The sequence below is a fragment of the Plasmodium knowlesi genome, assembly GCF_000006355.2.
Source record: "Plasmodium knowlesi strain H genome assembly, chromosome: 8".
In the NCBI taxonomy this organism is placed as follows: domain Eukaryota; phylum Apicomplexa; class Aconoidasida; order Haemosporida; family Plasmodiidae; genus Plasmodium; species Plasmodium knowlesi.
The window spans coordinates 1617463-1637020 of NC_011909.2; the positions used below are offsets into that span (position 1 = coordinate 1617463).

The following is a 19558-nucleotide window of genomic DNA, read 5'->3' on the forward strand; positions in this document are numbered from 1 at the left end:
CACCGTAGTTAACTAGCCATTTTGGTCAAGTTGTGCGGACAAAAAAAAAAAAAAAAAAAAAAAAAAAAAAAAAAAAAAAAAAAAAAAATAGTAAGGGCAATGCAAGGTAAACCTGGGCATACATATACACACATATATACCTACATACGTAGGTACGTATATATGCGCACGGTTATACAGCCGTGGCGCCTCCTTCAAATGGACTTGAGGAGGAAATCCTTTGCGTAATTTTTGATGAAAAACTTTCTGTTAAAGCAGGGGCGGTAGCTCTTCCGTGCGTGGTTTTTATCCCACTCGCTGCGAGGAGGAAGGGGCAAAATAGGGGTGATATCACTGTTTCCATTTTCCGTGTTGTCGGCATTCTTAAGACCGCATGGAGGGTAAAAGAATGGTGAAACGCGCTAATGAAATTTGAACGGCGCTTACTAATTGTCGAAGTTGGTGGGTTCGCTCTCCTGGATGTGCTTGAAATTCAGGAAGAGTTTGCTTCCGCCGTAAATGGTGACAAGGGCACAAAGCACTATTTGCGCAACGAGCTGCAACAATTGTGTGTGATGGGGGAAAGGAAGAACATTTAGGAAATGGAAGAGCATAGACATATACCTTCGTTGATACATAAGCAGACTCCCCATTCTGTGTTGCTCCCACGGAGGGAGCTACACCAAAGGGATGCCTAACTCCTCGTTGACTACTCACCGTGTATGGAATAGTGAAATGATCGATGTTGTCGTTTTCCAATTTGAAGGCGCTAAGAACTGCAGGGAAAAAAAAAAAACGTATGTGGCTAAAGCGATGATAGTTCTGAGGGGGGGTCTTAAATACGTTGCGGGTGTAACGTAGGTTGCCTCTCTTGTGAAAGACTTACGAAGGTACACGGAGTGCCCACTCTTCACAAGGGACGCTAAGCCTATGAGCGTGATCGAAACGGAGAGTGCCCCAATCATTTTTCTCTTCCTCCGTCTGGTCAAAATTGTTCCGAAGTTGTACACTTGCACGTCGTGAACAATTATGCCCTTCTTAAACACTATTAGTTGGATATACTTCTTTTAATTTTATTCCTTTGAGAAGCGTTTTCCCTGGGTAATCATATTTCTCTCGTTCCTGGAGCTACTATTTCTGCATTTATTTCACTTAACCAAATGCGCCCTCTAAATGTCACTCCTCTGCTCGTTTAGATTTCGTTAAATTTCATCGGTTTTGCAGTGGATTTCTTTTTCCCTCCGCTGGAGGAATTCCTCAAAATGGGTATGTCCCCCTGGAAAGGCCACTGGCGAATGAACGTCACGCGAAAAAGGGTGCAAACAAGTTCCCTTCAAATTATGGAAAACGACAAAAAAAAAAAAAAAAAAAAGGAAATCAGGTGTGGCGAAGCTTTTATATATTCGCTGGGTACTCCCACAAGTAGCCTTTGCAAGTTGTGCAATTTATGAGAAAATTTGGCTATCCATTTGGCAAAAAAAAAAAAAAAAAAAAAGAGCAAAACTGGAAATTCTCTTTTTTATTCCCTTTTTTTTTTTTTTTTTTTTTTTTTTTTTTCATGCGTCCATCTATTTGGTCCCCAAATGTGGGAGCTTTTATCTGCACAGAGAGGTAACAAAAGGATGTTGAGCAAGCGGATTATTTACTCTCTTGTAAGGGTTCCTTTTTTTTTTTTTCTTTCGCCCACCTGTTTTTTATTCCCAAGGGTCTACAACTTTAACTGCGCGTGTTAGTAAACAACCGTTTTGGGGGTGTATTTTGAAGCGCAATCAGGGATAAGGAATAAAAGCGTTTTTCGTTCCTCCGTCCTTTGTCTATGCCGACAAGCACGCGTTGGCACATGATGAGTGGTTACGCTATTCACAAGTGGATAGCCCACATGAATGTACACCTCCGTTAGGGAAACCATTCTTCTCTACCTGGTTCGCCCGCTGTTCTAAAAATCATTTCTCTTTTGTTCATTTTTGTCCACTCTGGTGATTACATCCTCCTTTGCTACGCACACGGGTAAGCAGATGGGTGACCCCCGTGAATGTCTAGGTAGGACATGTTGCATTCATGGGACCACGGGTGAGTCAACGGACACACATACAGAGGGAAGTTTCCATCGGGAAAAAAAAATAAAAATATAGTGATTCAAATGAACAAGACGAATGGAACGGCGTGGCTACTTCGATTTAACCGAATGTACGACTGTCAGATGACACATTTCTCCATAGCACCCATTGCACGCAAAAAAAAAAAGTACTATATTATATGTTGCTCTTTTTATAAACAGGTCAGGTAAAAAAAAAAAAAAAAAAAAAAAAAAAGGGAATAAAAAATAGCTATTTTTTTTTCTGCTAAATTTTGCCTGACCCCCGTTCATAAAAAAAAAAAAAAATAATAATAATAAATAAAATAAAATAAAGGGGGAGTGTGGGGGGGGACCTTGGACAGTCCCTGCGTGATGGAATGGACATGTGCAAACTTCTCATTGGGGAGTGGTGATTGATTAGTTCACCTGAATGTGTATGTGGCTACTCGCATATCCTCTCCACACAGTTGTTTGGCTCATCGAAAGAGTTGCGGTCGGTTCATCAAGTCGAAGCGCTTCTATATACTTGGAACCCCTCCCCCCCTAGAAGGGCGTACCGAAGAGCCAATTCCTGTTGTTGCTGTATTTCCTAGTTCGGCCCATTTTGTTGATCTTCCCATTTTGCAAATTTATTCTGTTATGGGGGTAGAATATTTCTTCATTCTCCACTGTGTTCAGTTTAATCTCGTTCATCAGCACCTGGAAGTTGTTCCGTACGTTAACAAAGAAGATGGCCGGTAGCTGTGGCAGGTCCAACATCAACGTGAGGTTGGCGAAGGCCAATCCTGGAGCTGATGTCATTTCGATATGTGGGGGGAAATGATAGGGAAAAAAAAAAAAAAAAAAAAAAACAAACTTCTTCCGCTGTGTAACACCTTATCCGTTTGTATCCTCCAGCTGGTAAAGTATATTCATTGGTCCCCTTCCTTGTGGCGTGTGTTGACAGAGCGCATACTCGTGGGGGAGTTGCTTCTTCGCGGATGATTTGTCACAATTCCTTAGAGTTCTTCCGGCGTTCTTATATAAACATGTTCTTACTAGCGGGGAGGATAGCACTTGAAAATTTGCGCGTTTTATGTTGCACTTGGTGAAAGAAAATTCGGGCAGGTAACTACACGCACGCTCTCCATGATCGACCCGCTTCAACTATTTTCTGTTACCACGAAGTAACCCCAATGTGTGCATTGCGTATGCATTTTAAAAAAAAAAAAAAAAAAAAAAAAAAAAAAAAAAAAACCTCTGAATTCTCTGCTAAGGAGATTTTAAAAGGTATGATAAAAGGTTGGACGTGGAAAGTGCAGAGGAAAATCGCCGCCGCGTTGAATATTCATTCCGTCATCCTTAGTGGTTAGCCGATCTGCTGACATAACGGGAGAAGCGAGTAGGAAGTAGCGGCGACGAGTAGGGGAGCGAAAATTTTCCATCATATCATTTCCTTGCTCCACGGGACAGTGTGCCCAGCAAAAAAAAAAAAAAAAAAAAAAAAAAAAAAAAAAAAAGGGAATAAAAAAGAACAAGAAAACACGTCGCTGATGAGGTTAAAGTACCCAAGAGGACGCAACACATGTCACTTCTCCGGGGGAATACAATAAGCGTACAGTATATAACCCCGAGAGTCCTTCACATGTGTATATAAAATAAAATAACAGCGAGATATATTCACATCCGAAGCGTGGAGAACAAAATGATGTACACCTGTACGGGCCATCTCATTAGGAATCACTTGGCGAAGTCGGTTAGGGCCTTTAAAGGGGAAGGCCCCTTTGCCCAGAAGAATTTATGGAACGTGTGGACGCAGAAATATAGCAGTAAGGTGTACCCCCAGGTGGGGGGGAATAGTTATGTTGGAGGGATTACCCACTCGATGGACTTCACAAGTACCAACATCTGTACACCCCACCGCAGAAACATAACGAGGTGCAGCGCTACCCACATGGGAAAGCAGACTAGCGAAGAGAGCTTCTTCGAAGGAGAACACCTAAACAGAAAGTTAGGAGGCTATGGATACCCAATGATGTTCATCGTAACGTACGACCGACCTAGTTGGCAACCATTTTGGGAAAATGAATATGAGGTTATCCCGAGGGACGAATTCGGAGTACCTGCAAGCATCCCCCCAGAGGTTTCCACACAGATTAAGCACACGTACTATGTGCCTCCCCAGTTTTATACCTTCCTGAAAAAATTAGGAGATGACACAGAAGAGCTAAAGCCATACATGAACAAACTGATCCGAGGGGAATTCACATATGATGATTACCAAGAGATGTTTTATAAATTTGCCAAGCCTCTGAAAATTTTTAGGAGCAAGATTCCTTTGCCCTATAGAACTGCAGAGGAAATGGCAAAGGAGGAGGAAATGAAGTGGGAATCCGCCTGGTATACCTACCGACAGAAAGTTCTAGCGGAGTATAACGTGACAATGTGCTTGCGTGAATTCATCCTTTACATGACAGTCGGTTTGTACTTTGCGTACTTGTGGCTTGATGCGCTGAGACAATACCGCTTGGACATGAAGCTTTTCTATTTGGAGGCCCCCGAGCATAAGATCAACTGGGTCAGACCGCGTGGCGACTTGGTCTAAGGAGGTCAACCACATGTATACAGGTCTGCTCCACCTATTCACATTTTTTTACCGGCGATGTTGATCCTCTGTCAGGAGCGATCGCACATAAATGCCATTTTTCACAATATTTGGTTTTCAACCGATTCATTTTTTTTTTTTTTTTTTTTTTTTTTTTTTATCCCATGGGCATTTCGAGCCATGCATGATGGGGAGAGTGGCTCCAAAAAAGAAAAAAAGGTTTTTCCCTTTTTTTTTTTTATTTTTTTTAACTTTCTTTAACTTTTTTTTATCAGCCGGCTGGGCCATAAAATTTCGTTGGAGTATTTAAAAAATGTAAGTGTCGCTCAGTGCCATGGTCTGGACAAATTAGCTTATCTGCACGAGCGGAGAGTTGTACTATGTGTAGATGTGTTTTGGGGGAAGGGCATGTCCTCCAAAAATTCTCTACTCTACCATGGTGTAAAAAAAAAAAAAAAAAAAAAAAAAAAAGGTGCCACTTCGCTTTGACGTTGATATAGCGTTGTTACGATTGGTGTTTTCCTCACTCCAGGGAGAGGGAGCGGATGTACAACTTGGCTTCCTCAATGTTCCTGTTCATTTGGTCGCGGTTCCATTTCAACTCGTCCTTCATAAGGTTAGCAATTTTGGAGATGACCTTGCCAGACACGGCAGAATCGACGAACCCCAGTCGGAATCGTCTTCCAATAATATCCGAAATGGTGGAGGCGAATTCATATCTACTGGCATAGATCACTTCAGCTTCGATGTACGGTTTTGATGCATCTATTTTGTTAAACAAATTTAACTCCGTAGCTAGATCACAGACTTTCTCTGCGAGGTATCCATAATTGGACACGAGGTGATGCGCAACATCGTAATCTATTTGGCTGTATTTCTGGACTAGTTTCTTACTCAACTTACTATTTCCATAGGTTAAGTCGTCCATGTTGTGTTTTCCTTCCTCATCATGACTACCAAGAAGCATGAGAAATTTCGTCCTGCAGTTGTACTTGCTTTTAACCTTATCACAGTGTTTGTTCGCTATGTAGTCTAGAGTATCCTGGGCCATCTTTCTATATATTGTCCACTTACCTCCTAAAATGCTAATAAGTCCATTATCATCTTCTATAATTTCATGGCTTCTGGATATCTTATGTGTCGTTATGGGTTCTGTATTCGTGGATCCTTCTCCCTTACCTTGACCCTTGATATTGGAATTCTTTTTGGCATTTTTTTTTTTTTTTCCTTTGGTTTCCATAACTAAGGGTCTGAATCCACACCAAGCAGCTTTTATATCATTTTTAATTTCCTCTGCATCTACATTTATATATTTGGACAATTCGCTAGCCAAAAAGTCCGTGTCTTTTTTCTGAATCTGTGGGTTCTCTTCAAGTTCCCTTTGTTCATCTGTAGTACCAACGATGGTAGCATTTTCCCAAGGTAACAGAAAAAGCACTCTCCCATCACTAGTCTTCGGTATAATCATTCCATTATTTTTGGAGGAGTACCATTTTGGTAAGATGAAATGGCAACCTGAAGATATCTGTATAACTGGAGTAGCCGTTTCATCCGCTAATTTTCTGACAACATCTCCGTGAGGTCCTGTAGCGTTCACAATAACATTTGCAAATATCTCTATTTCTTCGTTACTAATTCTATCCATTGCTCTTACACCGATTATTTTCTTCCCATCATCATCCTTTATGAAGCCAACCACTTCCATATGGTTACATACAGTGGATCCCACTTGTCCAGGAACATAGTTCTCCATAGTACTTGTTAGAATCAAATTCAGATTCATGCGGCTATCATTATGTTGGCCGTCGTAATATACTAGTGATCCTTTCAGTTGTTCCTTCCTCAGTAGAGGAAAGCCATCCACTGTGTTGGAATGGCGAATGTAGTTTGAGTTAGGTACCCCCTTATCGAAGTAGCATACCAAGTCGGCCAATAAATCGTACACTTTTATGTTGTATGCGAAGTAAGGCACTTGCCAATATTTATAAATTGGCATTATAATCGGTACCGATCTAGACATGAATGGAGCGATTTTCATCGCATGGGCTCTTTCTCCCAATGCCTCCCATACGAAATATAACTCCGTCAAATCAAAATTTTTTACTGCATTTTCTAGGTAACGTATTCCTCCATGTAACAACTTGGTTGACTTAGAGGAAGTACCACTGGAAAAATCACCTTTATCTATTAGAGCACAGTTGATTCCTCTTGTGGCACAATCTAGTGCTAATCCTGCTCCAGTGGCTCCTCCTCCTATTATTAATACATCGAATTGGTTCTTCTTCAAGCGGCTAATCATTTCGCTTCTACTCCTCACAGAACTGTACTTGTATGTTACATCCCCGTCAATCATATTCTTGTGAAAATTAACCTTCAGCAGGTACACCCCCCCAGCCCCGATAATTCCGAGGCCACCCGACGCGGCGATGGCTTTCTTCAGCATCCTTTTAGCGGGGCAAATACGGGGGTTGCAGTGATTAGCTGTTACACCGGTGACCCCTTATTACACTGGTGAACGGATATTCTTATTTGCGATTACGCTGATGGACGATGGTGTCATACTGCACTGTTGCGCGTGCTTCTTTGCCAAGTCACCTTCGACTCGCCCACCTGCCTAGAAAGGAATATGTGCGCCTAACGCAAGAAATACGCAATGAACAAGGGAAGGACGCGCAAGCCTCACAAAATGAACAACAGGCTAAGCCTAATTAGACACAACGAGCTCCCTATCGTATAGAGGTATGCATTCCTTCCTGGGTCGGCAAACAGAAGAGGTTTCCTCAAGGGTTATATTCTCCTAATGCTTCAATAGGAAGAAAAAAAAAAAAAAAAAAAAAAAAAAAAAATCACAAACCAGAGTTACTATCACACGAATACATTTTCCTGAAAACACTTAACGACTCATGTTCGGTGTAGGAGGGTCTATACGTGCATGCGGTATCATGTAGTGGCCACTATACGTCTTTTCCTCCTCATCTCTCTGTGCTTTTTCTATCTGCAGAGAGAGTCGAGAACGTGCAGTGGTATTCAAGATGGTCTTCACAACCTCTAAACAGAATAATTTGTAACAAAGCCAAACAAGCTCGCGTTGCGGAAGGGTAGAAAAGGAGGAGCCTAATATACTGTAAAGGACACCCCCACATACCTACTCCACACAAGTGCGGGTTCGGTGCGGGGGCATACAAGCACGCGGGTCTACCTATACGTTCATTCATATGAGCTGCGATCACTGCATCATATGCGTATCCGTTGCGGTCCAGTCGGCCAAGGCTTCTACAGCGTCCTCAGCGTACACGTGGTTGACGCAAAAAAAAAAAAAAAAAAAAAAAAAAAAACAGTTTTCTCGTTAAACCGAATATGCAGAGGTGTAACTACAGATGGAGCAGCATACACGTTCCGTTTTTATCATGGATCATTTAAAAAAAAAAATGATTTACAAAACTTGGGAAGTCCTGCTGTATGTACATTGTTCCGCAAATAGGGAAACGAAGGAAAAAAAAAAAAAAAAAAAAAAAGGTACAAAGGAGGCAAATAAGGGGCGCACAAAAGAGAACAAACGGTGAACGGTAAATGGTAAAGCGGTAAAGTAGTAAACGGGTAAATTGGTAAAACGGTAAATTGGCCAAAAATCAGGGACACCAAAACCGACATAGAATGAAGTACCAGGTAATTATCTTCCGGTGTGCCCCCTCTGAAATTTTTCATTTCCCTAAATCGATCGTATAATAAATGAAATAAACAAATAAAAAAAAAATTTTATATATGCACCTCAATTTTTTTTTTTTTTTTTTTTTTTTTTTTTTTTTTTAAATGATCAGCTCGGAGTGAAGCATATGTAGGATTTTACTGCACGTAGGTTTACGCATTTTTCACTTTGGAAGCCTTGAACTTTGATCTTCGATTACAATAATTTCCCCCTCACCGTAAACCTCATAAATTACCAATTGGACCATGTAAAAAATATATGCTGAATACGTATCATCATTACTTCTCATTTCTCGTTAGCTCAAAACTTGAAGAAGGAACTAATCATATCATCTCCCTTTTTTTGAGTACATACAAATTCCTCTATTCTTCCACACGTTCTTTAAAGTTCTGTAGTTGTAGCTGCAATTTTCCTGTATAGCTCACCAACCCGCATTTTAGCTAATCGCAACGTAATAGCGCAGGTATTCTGTAGCATACAAAATTCGAAAATTTTCCATCGTAACAAAATAAGCGTGCACACATATACGAGCACACCCTCACGATCGTACAATCAGCTGAAGCGGACACCTCCCCCCCCCCCTCTTGAAAAAAATGGCGTGCAACAACGAAGGAGTAAAAAAATTTGTGCAGAAAATTATAGACGAAAATGTCATTGCGGTATTTGCGAAAACGTAAGCATGGGGAAAGATTTTCTTTATATATGTATTTTAAGATGAGAAAAAAAAAGAAATTAATGAGCGGGCCAATTTTCGAATTTGCATCGACCATTTTCTCACATGTCTCCAACCCTTTCGTTTCTTTTTCATTTTCCCATAGGGAATGCCCGTACTGCATTAAGGCCATCTCCATTTTGAAAGGATACAACGTAGCCAACATGGTAAGCAATTTCCCAAGTGGGGCAACACGACTCACGCACATGCACATCATGTTGTATGAGAACATTCACGGATCAATACGATGTGCACGTAGGAATTAAAAAGTGAGACAATGTTTTAACTTCCTTTCCCCTCTTGTAGCATGTAGAACAAATCGAGAAGAACCCAAACATGGCGGACATCCAAGCCTACTTAAAAGAATTAACAGGTAGGGAAAAAAGACTTTGCTCAAGAGCATTTTTCCCACCCGCAGGTGCACCACGTCGAAAATGTACCACGTGATCTAGCGCTTTATTCGATGCGTTATTTTTCTCCCTTTTAGGAAAGAGCTCCGTGCCGCGGATATTCATCAATAAGGAGGTTGTCGGCGGGTGTGACGACTTGGTAAGACAAAGAGAGGGGATAACAAAAGCACCACGCGGTGTAGCCAAATGGGAAAAAATAAAAAAAAAAAAAAAAAAAAATATGAACAGCTGTAAAAAATGTGCAAAAAAATATGAACAAGTGTGCAAAGAAAAGAAAAAAATATATGAAATGTTGTAAAAGTGTGCAAAAAAAATATGAACAAGCGCGAAATAAAAAAATATACGATAATCTGAACAACTGAACAAAATAGCTAGCTGCTAACAAATGCATACACATTTTAACCTCATAGGTGAAGGAGAAGGAAGAGGGAAAGCTCCAAGAGCGCCTGAAGAAACTGGGTATTCTCAGTTAAATCAAAGGAGAAGGAAAAACCTGGAATGAAGGGCATTCGCTTTTAAGTTGGCCCTAACTGGTACTGCTACCTTACATCATCGTTTTTACACAAGCTTCGTTGAAAAAAAAAAAGACGGAATTAATTTGCGCATTCTGTGTAGACCATGCATCGTTCCTCTTATTACGAGTGTGTGCAAATTTTTCGGTGAACGGGCACCAACGTTGTTAGTGTGCATATGTAAATGTATCTGCGCGCGCATCATTGTGTGCACATATGTATGTAGCAGTATCAGCGCACAAAAAAAGGGGAACCTAGTATAGACCCCTCTTTTTTAAAGAAACTTTAAGCAAAAACTGAAAAGAGTTATAAGAGAGCAGAGCGGACTGAACCATTCCGCACACGTTCGTACGGAAAAAGATATGCAAAGGCTTTTTGTCCTGAGTAGGTATACCTCCCCGTGTGAACTACTTCTCCATCATCTTCGAAATAAAGGCTTCTATTATCTTCTCGATATGCGCAGGTCCCTCGTTCTTTATCACCTCATTCATGTCTGCCGCCTCTGGACGGGCATTGTCAAAGATGAACTGAAATGTGTACTTGCTATCCTCCTGAGAGGAGAAATCAGAAATGACATCATTCACAATGACATGCCCCGTGATCTCCATTTCGACTTGGCCATTTTTGTTCTTTTTAAAGGCCTTCCATTCGGTATTAATTTTTAAGTCGTAAATTATTATTTTTTTTTTTTTTCGCAAACTGGAAGAAGCTTCACCATCAACTTCGGAACTAAAGAGTTGCAAAGAAATGTTATTGCTCAGTTGTATTGTGGAGGTGTCTAGCATATTTTTTAATTCCTCCTGGGCCCACTTGGTTAGGCATTTCTCCTCCCAGTGGTAGTTGTTAATGTTCCAAATGGATCCTTCTTTTTTTCCCTCCTCTTTGTTTTCTTCCTTTACGTGGTTCGCATTGTTCGCAATGTTAGTAGTTACGCCCTCGGGTTGATTTTGTTGTGCGCTTTGCAGCTTTGCCTTCTGCAGTTTTTCCTCTTCCTCCGCTAGGATCTTCTGTTCCTTGTTTGCTGAGAGGTGGGGAAAAAAAAAAAAAAAAAAAAAAAAAAAAGGAAAATATCTCGTATGTGTGCATGCCTATGTTGCCAGGATGGTCATACGCCTGACACGTGTTCACACCGAGAGGGCACTTCCAACACATCCTCCTCCGAGCGCACAAAAATTACATTCGTTCGAGTCGTGCTTTAGTAGATCCTCCGGGAAATTCTTCAAGGCATCTTTTATTTTCTCCTTTCCTTCCTTCCTGAGAATTTCGTAAGCCCGCTTGGACTCCTCCTTGTCTCCGATCAGTTCAATGTTGATGGCGTAGTCGTTGTCCTGAAGAGGGAGAAAAATAAGGCAAAAAAAGGGGGGGGTTAAAAAAAAAAATAAAAAACGTAAATTTCCATGTGATCTTTTTGCATCCTCATTATGTTTCTCCCTTTCCTGGTAAAGGAAATCCCGGGGGAGAGACAAACCATGAAGAAGAAACAGTTCACTTCTATACGCCACCGTTCTTCCCTTTCCAGACCTCCCCCCCTTGGAAATCCTCCACTTGCTTCTCCTCCTCATGTGTGTACCTCAACGGAACAATTTGAGAAGTCCAAAATTTCTGCGGTTCCTCCAGCGTATTCCTTGTCTTGCCCCGTTTTGGAGCATACCCAGTCGAACTTTATTACGTATTCGAAGGAGTTTATTTGTTTTCCCTTCCGAATTGACACGGAGGCCTGTACGATGCGGCGATGTAACGGTGTAGCGGTTTAGCGATGAAGGTGATGGGGGTGATGAGGTTTCACAAGGGTACATGATGCTAGAAGGAGTTCACAGACGTGCCAGAAAGCAGGAATCGCATAACACAAAAGGGACGACTCCCACTAGGAGAGGGGGGATCCCAATCCCCTCTATATTCAGTTGATTTACATTTCCGGAAATGTCCACTCTGTCGAAGTAGACGGAAAGATCTTCCTTCTCGATTTTCAAATCGGACAGTTTATTTTTTATGTACGACTCTCCCCATTTGTTGTAGTTTTTTTCTTCCCTGCAATGGGGTAGTGGGAGAAAGGTGGAGGATGGGGATGAAAGCAGACATTCATTTGAAGGAGGGCCATCTCATCTGCTGCGCAAAAATGAGATGGCAGATTTAGGTTGTCAGTCGGACATCACCAGCATGTACATGTACATATGCATGTATATATTTATGTATTTCTTTTTCCCCCCCATTTTACAACCCTTTACATTACCAGTGCCAACTGTTTCTGTTCCAAACGGATCCCGCCATTTTCTCTTTACTCGTTTTATAGACCTTCTATAGTGCAATGTACCGTTCAACCGCTTACTTACAGAAGATGAAATTTGATTTGGGCCCCTCTGACGCACCTCGGGACATCAAATTGGCTTCCACCACAGGTCTTCAGAAATGACGGAATTGTTCCGAAAAATGATATGAACAGTGCAGGTAAATCAAACCAAGCAACAAATGTACAATGTTTCATGCGGAGAAAAGTTAATCGCACTTCTATCTTTATAAACGTATATTTTAAGTGGGAAGAAAAAAAAAAAGAAGATAGGCAGAACGATCGTTGTTTCTCTTTTTCTCCTTTGGCATGACGCGCCGGTGGACCTGAAATGATAAAACCGGGATCGTCCGAAAAAAAAAAAAAAAAAAAAAAAAAAAAAAAAAAGAGAAAATAACTGCACGATATGGCAAACAAGTAACATGACCGCCCCGAAAAAAATAGCCGAGTGAAAAATTGCCAACAAGTAGGGAAACCTCTGTATGAGAATACTTATAAAAAAGGGACGGAAAAAAAAAAAATAAATAAAATAAAAATAAATAACCCTAGTTAGCTGAGCATCCAAATTGAAAGACTATAAATGTGTGGAGCATAAATTGGTACATCAAAGAAAGGTAGGTATGCCAGAGGATACCATTTGAGCTTCACACCATTGTTAGCAGGATGCCGAAGGATTTTCACCCCTCCACTTGGGATAATCAATGAAGGGACGCCATAGAAGAGTGCAACCCGGATTATCCTTCCTCTTAAAGGAAAGTAGGCTGATGATTATGATCAGCTAGTTGTGGAATATCGCTACTCATGTCCAGCATTACTTGATAAAAGTAAACGTGGAGGATGAGCCTACATAACATCATGTGTGTTGTGTGGTGGGTCTGTTGGTCAGGTCCCTCTCCCCCCCCAGAGAGGAAAAATCTGTCCCCAGTTTTAGAGGTCTCTATATCTGGGGCATCAGCTCTAAAAGGGCGGCAAAAAAGACCGTAAAAAATTGCCCCACGTGGTTAGCCCCTTGTACCCGCTAAAGAATCAATCAGAGGGGGAACTACCCCCGTAATGGCCACCATGAGGACAGTTCTCAATAAATGTCTGATTAGTTAAAAAAAAGGCATTAAAAATTTGGTCTTCTATTTTGGCAACACAGAGGAAAAACCATCCAAGGTGGAAATGGAGACACGTCACTCTGTAACACTCTTTTTTTGTATTAATAAGGGACATGCATTGGTGGAACTTTTTCTTTCACTATGCAATGTTCCATTCATGCGTTGGGTTTTTCAACAGAGGTGTTTACCTTCTATACAAGGACTGCTTAACAGCGTGGCCATGTGCCACCCATTTGGTGTTAAAACTTATTTTCCTACACATATGGGTTCTTTTCCCAGGGGTGGAGAGTCATTCACCTTTTAAGAAGGTTCATTTCATATATAATGTGGACGATATAGCCAACTTACACATTCGTTTCAGAAAAGATTTCCACTTGTGCAGGTTGCAGACGTGGCATATACTTTTTATTCTCCTGAGCGAGAATACCCTCCATTATATTACTTCCCTTTAATTACTCTTTTTTTTTTTTTTTTTTTTTTTTTTTTTACCCACTTCCTTAAATGAAGAAAAGACGTTTTTTAATTCCCCCATTGGTGGATGCATCAACAGTTGTGTCGTGGCAACTTGTCGAAAGTGGAAGGTGACTCATCCGTTGTTCCATACATATGCGTTTTTTCATTTTCCACTTGCCTTTTCCGAAGTTAAGCACGATGTGCGCCGTGGAGAGGAAACACTTTCAGAAAATCTTTTAAGAATACATGTAAAATAGGATCCTTTTTTTTTTTCTGTTTTTTTTTTTTTTTTTTTTTTATTTCCCTTTTAATTCACATAACGGCATGCAGCATAACCCAATATCCATTTTTTTTTTTTTTTTTTTTTTTTTTTTTTTTTTTGCGGCATATATTTTTCCCTAATTGTTTTGGGCACCTGCACTCCAGCGAAAGTTCGCGCAGGTCGGAAGGAAAATATATAACCTGCTGTTAAACAAAACCTCTTTTTTTATATTTTTCATTTTCCCTTCACCTTTGAAGAAGAAAAAGAAAAAAGGCATGATTTTTGTACATACGAAGGAGGAAATACGAAAAAATAAAATAAAAAAAAAAAAAAAAAAAAAAAAGGGGGGGGCAGAAAGAAGGATAAAAACAATGACACCCCATCTTCATTTGACAACATAAAGGTGAAAGAGAATACGCATGTTTGAATGTTGACAAAGGAACGCGTCCTTTTTTTTTTTTTTTTTTTTTTTTATTATCCACTCTTCAGTGGTATTTCTCCTCTCATCTGGACCTCATATGTGACTGATTAGTTTCCCATATGTGATTCGCTTTGTAGTATTTCTTTTTTTTTTTTTTTTTTTTTTTTTTTTTCTTGCCCATTTGGCTGACAACTGCTTTTTTCTCAGCGGCCGTTGCAGCGTCACTCTATGTGTCCTGATGGGCACTCCGTCATTCCGATAATGTTCGCGTTTTAAATTGATGACTGAACAGAGGCTGTTACAGTGTATATGCTGGAGAACGCTGTGCCCACTGCACGAATGCAGCTTGAGCGAGCTAGCCGCATGATCCGCCGGCTAGCCAAAAGAAAAAAAAAAAAAAAAAAAAAAAAAAAAAAAAAAACACATAAAAGAGGAACTAGCGAAATTGAAGAGGAAGAACTAAGTTAGATCGAGAGACACCTCCTCAGAAATACCAGGTGGAAACACACCCAACGCTCTTCCAAAGAGAAGACAACTGAGCTAAACACGTCTGGCTCATCTCACAAAATCATTGCCCAATGTAATTTTTGCCCAACCGACAGAATGAATTTCCTAAAGATTTTTCAGAGCGAAAATAAAAGCAACAATGAATCTGAAAATCCCCCCGACTGTGATGCTCAAAAAGAAAATGAAGCGTCCTCCCCCCCAGTGACGAATGACGTCGGGCTGAATTGTAGCCAAGGTGTCAAGGCTGAGGAGGGAAGAACCAACACATCACCTCCCTTCGAGAATTATGAAGGGATCAATGTAGGTAGTCATGTGGACAATTCGGTGAGACAGGAGAGCTTTGAAAATGGCGCAAATGGTTCAATGACCCAACCCGCAGACACGGGGGGGCGCCTTCCTCATGGGGTAACAGAGGTAGGAGAAACAGGACCAAGCGCTTCGGCTATTCACCCGATGGGTGTCAATCTGGTAGGTGTCTCCCCCGTTGACATGTCCTCATCCCAATTCGACGGTCCAAGCATTCACGAACAGGAGAAAAACTACGGCTACCAAAATAATGAGAGCCTCGGCGCAGGCATGCCTTACACACACATGGAGAAGATAAAGGCGGATGGACCCTACCCCTGCAATAACTACGACATGAGTGCCAATGATACATATGGTGGTGGAAACCATGGTAGGAGGACTCACGACAATAGTAGCCTTAACAGTAGCATGGACAATAGTAGGGCCCATTCCATTCAGTACGTAACTAACCAGGAAGGTGTTCACAAGGTAGATTATCTCCACACCGTAGAGAAAAATATGAATAACATTGCCAACCAAAAATATTGCGTTAATTCAAGGGAGGGTGAGAAAACCTTCCAGTCTCCAACCGATCTTCATGTTAACAACGCAAAGGTAAATGTCTCATCATTTGAAGGCAAAACGGGTTCGAATTACATCGACAAGAAAAATAACTACCCAGAGCAAATATCGCGTGATGGTTTCTACAACAAGCATCAAGTTTTGGGTGATTCATACGCAGTCAGTGACTCAGTGGAACCTGTACCATATGGGTATGATAAACATGTAAATAGCAACAACGCAACAAATGGGACGACGAGTAATTCTGAAGGAGTGAATAATATTGTCCATTACCCCTTCCCCTCTGAGGCGTTTCCCTCAGGCAAAGTAACAGAACATAATTTATCGAACAACGTAATGCATTCATTCCAACACCAATTGAATGACAAAGCGTTTACTCAAAACACCAATGTGGCCGCAGGAAAAAAGGTAGACATTCCTACTAATCAGTCCTACATGCATTTGTACAGTAGCGTAGGTGGAGAAAAAAAAATGGAAGAAACGAGAGAAATTAATAATTACAACTACGGAGGTGACCTATTGAACAAGTCCCTTAGGGGGGTGAAAAGCGGCATACAAGTAGGCACCATAGAGCAGATGGACAGAGCAACGAAGCTGATTCAGGGGGGTCATATGGTTAGCACCCCCCAAGTAGACAATCTTACAAATGGCCACCTCCGAATGGGTAAAACGGAACAGAAGCGGAAAGAACAGGTAGGAGAACCCAAGCAATGTGTCGGAGGGAAGGAAGGACACAACAAGGGAATCGATACCGTCGGTAAGATGGTTCGATGGAAAGAAAACGAAGAGGAGGTGCATCACAAGGGGACGAATGTCGACACTACGGTCGAGGTAGAAGACGACAAAGGGAACGAGTACTACTATGAGAAAACCTTAGATTTCCTGAAAAAAGAATTCAGCATCGATCACAGTCAAAGTGGAAATAACTCCCTAAACGATAGGGACATTCTAGAAAAAACAGCCTTTTTTAAGCTAATCAATTTTGAAAAAAAGCTAGCTACTGAGCGCAAGCGAGTTTTGAATTACTATCACGAAGACAAGAAGCAGATTTATTCAAGCACCATAAATAAAGACAAGCAATTTTCGCACATTTTTTTGAACAATGAAAAATATTATGATGCCAAAGAAATTTTGGCATATCTTCTGCCATACCATACTTTTTACCTGGATGACATTTGTATCGACTCTTCCGAAGATGATGAAGAATTTTCTGAGAACCTTGAAAGTGACGTTAGGGAAATCGATGCGGGTATCTCCCAAGTAAAGGATTCCTTTCGTGCATACACGAACCCCTCCATGGTGAGTACCCTGCATCATCAAATGGCAAATCGTCCAGTGAGAGATGTGTGTCATACATAGGAGGATATTTTTTATATCTATGTGTGCTCCCTTTTTTCTATGTGTTACTTGGCGCCATTTCATATGGAACATTTCCCCCCCACACACTCCTTTTTTTTTTTTTTTTTTTCTCCTCTCCTTCCCCTTTTACAGCTGTGGAGTTTCAACAAAATAATCGACAGAACGGATAATCAGCACAAGCGGAAAAAAGTCGCAGACTGATGAGGTGTTCCTTACCCTTTTAATCTTTGGAGTTTTTATTCCACAAAAGTGGGTGAAGCGTGGAAAGGGTTGCGGAGCAGGGTTTTTTACGTATGCTAAGTGGGAACCCATAATAATACCACCACACTGCACTGTTTTCAATTATAATTTTTTTTTTTTTAAAAAAACTTTTTATTCATACTGTCGTTTTTTTGAATATCCTTTATTTTATTTTATTTTTTTTATTTTTTTTTTTTTTTACGTCATTTTGAACGAGAAGAGAGTTGGAAAGGATGTGTTCCAATTTCTGCTTCATTTTGTGACACTTTTTATTTTTTTTATTTTTTGCGTCTTTTCACTTTATCCATTTGCTGCACGGGCGGGTCGAAGTGGCATCATCTTCGCGTGCATACTGTCTGCGCCTGTTACTGCTGTTACTGCTGTTGCGACTGTTGCCGCTGTTGCCGCTGTTGCGGCTGTTGCGACTGTTGCGACTGTTGCTCCCTTTTTTTGTTGCATGCCTGGTATGCGCCACGCATGACGTACACTTTCGTGTTATGACAGATACGTGAAGTTCCATGCGCACACACACATTCATTGATTTTGTAAAACAGAAGAAAGGGTTTCACATTCTGAAAAAAAAAAAAAAAAAAAACTTTTCCCCTCTTACACATATGAATGTTGTGCAGGATATCTACCAAAGTGTAAAAAGGAGAAAAAAATAATTGATCCAATCAGTTTTTCTTTTTCTTTTTCTCTATTCCCCTGAATTGTATAATGGGGCACAAAAAAGGGATGTAATAAACGCAGGGGCATATCACTACTCCCCGTTTGGGAAAAAAAAAAAAAGAGAAGGAAAAATTTTTCATAGATCATACTGCAAAAAAAACATCCTCTCTCTGCTTGTGCCAAATCGCCCATTGTCCCATTTGCCCCGTTGGGTAAAAGGATGACTATTCCTACTTAAGTTTAAGTTGAGGTTGCGGCAAAAAAGCAACACACAGCTGAGGAGTACGTGCCCGCTATTGGCGTCATGACGTATACGTACATTTTTATGTGCACTTTTTTTTTTTTCCGCTTTTTACTTTTTCCGCTTTTTACTTTTTCCACTTTTTACTTTTTCCTGCTTTGTATTTTTTCCTGCTTTGTATTTTTTCCTGCTTTGTATTTTTTCGTTTCGCGTTGCACTTGGCCTCCTCGAAGGAAAGAACATACGCGATTGTTCATTCGCTTTAATAATAATAATATTTTTTTTTTTTTTTTTTTTTTTTACCCAACCGGTAAAGTACCATATGCGTGTTATTTTGTCAACCACTTCGTTCGTTGAATGCGAGTGGGTAGGCATTTTTTATTCGATGCAGGGAGCCTTTTCGCGTTCGCAAAAACGCAGATTCTCAAGTACATGTGAATTAAAAGTGAATACGAAGGCGTAGTGTGCCATCTGCAGGTAATACGTTGAAGCCTCAAGGGGATGAACAAGTTTGTGTACATGCGTATTGACTTAAGTGTACGTACTAACGACCGCCTGAGCGACAAACATGATGATGAAAACCCTGCTTCAAAGTTATAAACTGTTGGACCCAAAGAACAGGGTTATCATCAGAGGGAAAAACTACATATCCTTTCAAAGGAATGCGCTTCGAGACAATGTGGTGAAGAAGGAGACCCCCAAATTTGAGCAGAAGCCTTTGGGGTCGTACCCCGTCCCCCCCGAAGCTGAAATGATGTGGAGAAATAGACATACAGCCTATGGTGGATATATTCAACAGACCGTTTCTCCCTTTCAGCAGAAAATTATGTACCCATTTTGGCACATGGCCTTGGCTAGATGGTGGGCCAAATTTTCATCCTACGTCTGGTGGTGGATATGGCCCTTTGCAATAACAAATTTGATTTTATGGAAAATGTTTAGAGATGCGAAGAAATATGTCGAGCTGAAGCATTGGTACTGATGTGTCGGATGCGTCTTTCCATGAAGTGCCCTGTTTAGCAGCGTTCCCCAAGAAACTGTACACATATGGATGTACACACGGAAGGACACATAAAAAGGAAGGGAAAGAATAAGAACTTGGATGAAAACCCCATATGCATGATAGGTTTTTAACGTGCATTTTGTGTTTATCGCTAGAGGTGAATTTTTCCAAG

At 40.8% G+C, this 19558-nt stretch overlaps 8 protein-coding genes across 8 annotated transcripts; 4 read left to right on the plus strand and 4 right to left on the minus strand.

The window, feature by feature from the left end:
- Positions 1-194: 194 nt before the first annotated feature.
- PKNH_0836000 (ER membrane protein complex subunit 5, putative) lies at positions 195-944 on the minus strand (the record flags this gene model as incomplete). The annotated part of the gene is made up of 4 exons (XM_002258941.1): positions 195-297; positions 427-536; positions 697-755; positions 866-944. The coding sequence occupies 4 exons, from the start codon at positions 942-944 to the stop codon at positions 195-197; spliced, it is 351 nt and encodes a 116-aa protein (XP_002258977.1).
- A 1655-nt stretch (positions 945-2599) lies between these two features.
- On the minus strand, positions 2600-2857 carry PKNH_0836100 (uncharacterized protein; the record flags this gene model as incomplete). The annotated part of the gene is made up of 1 exon (XM_002258942.1): positions 2600-2857. One exon carries the CDS (start codon positions 2855-2857, stop codon positions 2600-2602), a length of 258 nt encoding a protein of 85 aa, XP_002258978.1.
- An 883-nt stretch (positions 2858-3740) lies between these two features.
- Positions 3741-4640, plus strand: PKNH_0836200 (uncharacterized protein; the record flags this gene model as incomplete). Its single annotated transcript, XM_002258943.1, has 1 exon — positions 3741-4640. The coding sequence occupies one exon, from the start codon at positions 3741-3743 to the stop codon at positions 4638-4640; it is 900 nt and encodes a 299-aa protein (XP_002258979.1).
- Positions 4641-5163: 523 nt separating this feature from the next.
- PKNH_0836300 (FAD-dependent glycerol-3-phosphate dehydrogenase, putative) lies at positions 5164-7083 on the minus strand (the record flags this gene model as incomplete). Its single annotated transcript, XM_002258944.1, has 1 exon — positions 5164-7083. The coding sequence occupies one exon, from the start codon at positions 7081-7083 to the stop codon at positions 5164-5166; it is 1920 nt and encodes a 639-aa protein (XP_002258980.1).
- Positions 7084-8939: 1856 nt separating this feature from the next.
- On the plus strand, positions 8940-9941 carry PKNH_0836400 (glutaredoxin 1, putative; the record flags this gene model as incomplete). Its single annotated transcript, XM_002258945.1, has 5 exons — positions 8940-9019; positions 9165-9225; positions 9365-9431; positions 9546-9607; positions 9879-9941. The coding sequence occupies 5 exons, from the start codon at positions 8940-8942 to the stop codon at positions 9939-9941; spliced, it is 333 nt and encodes a 110-aa protein (XP_002258981.1).
- Positions 9942-10387: 446 nt separating this feature from the next.
- PKNH_0836500 (activator of Hsp90 ATPase, putative) lies at positions 10388-12248 on the minus strand (the record flags this gene model as incomplete). The annotated part of the gene is made up of 5 exons (XM_002258946.1): positions 10388-11001; positions 11158-11308; positions 11551-11697; positions 11891-12008; positions 12211-12248. The coding sequence occupies 5 exons, from the start codon at positions 12246-12248 to the stop codon at positions 10388-10390; spliced, it is 1068 nt and encodes a 355-aa protein (XP_002258982.1).
- Positions 12249-15103: 2855 nt separating this feature from the next.
- PKNH_0836600 (conserved Plasmodium protein, unknown function) lies at positions 15104-17434 on the plus strand (the record flags this gene model as incomplete). The annotated part of the gene is made up of 2 exons (XM_002258947.1): positions 15104-17173; positions 17366-17434. The coding sequence occupies 2 exons, from the start codon at positions 15104-15106 to the stop codon at positions 17432-17434; spliced, it is 2139 nt and encodes a 712-aa protein (XP_002258983.1).
- Positions 17435-18951: 1517 nt separating this feature from the next.
- Positions 18952-19365, plus strand: PKNH_0836700 (uncharacterized protein; the record flags this gene model as incomplete). The annotated part of the gene is made up of 1 exon (XM_002258948.1): positions 18952-19365. One exon carries the CDS (start codon positions 18952-18954, stop codon positions 19363-19365), a length of 414 nt encoding a protein of 137 aa, XP_002258984.1.
- Positions 19366-19558: the final 193 nt, after the last annotated feature.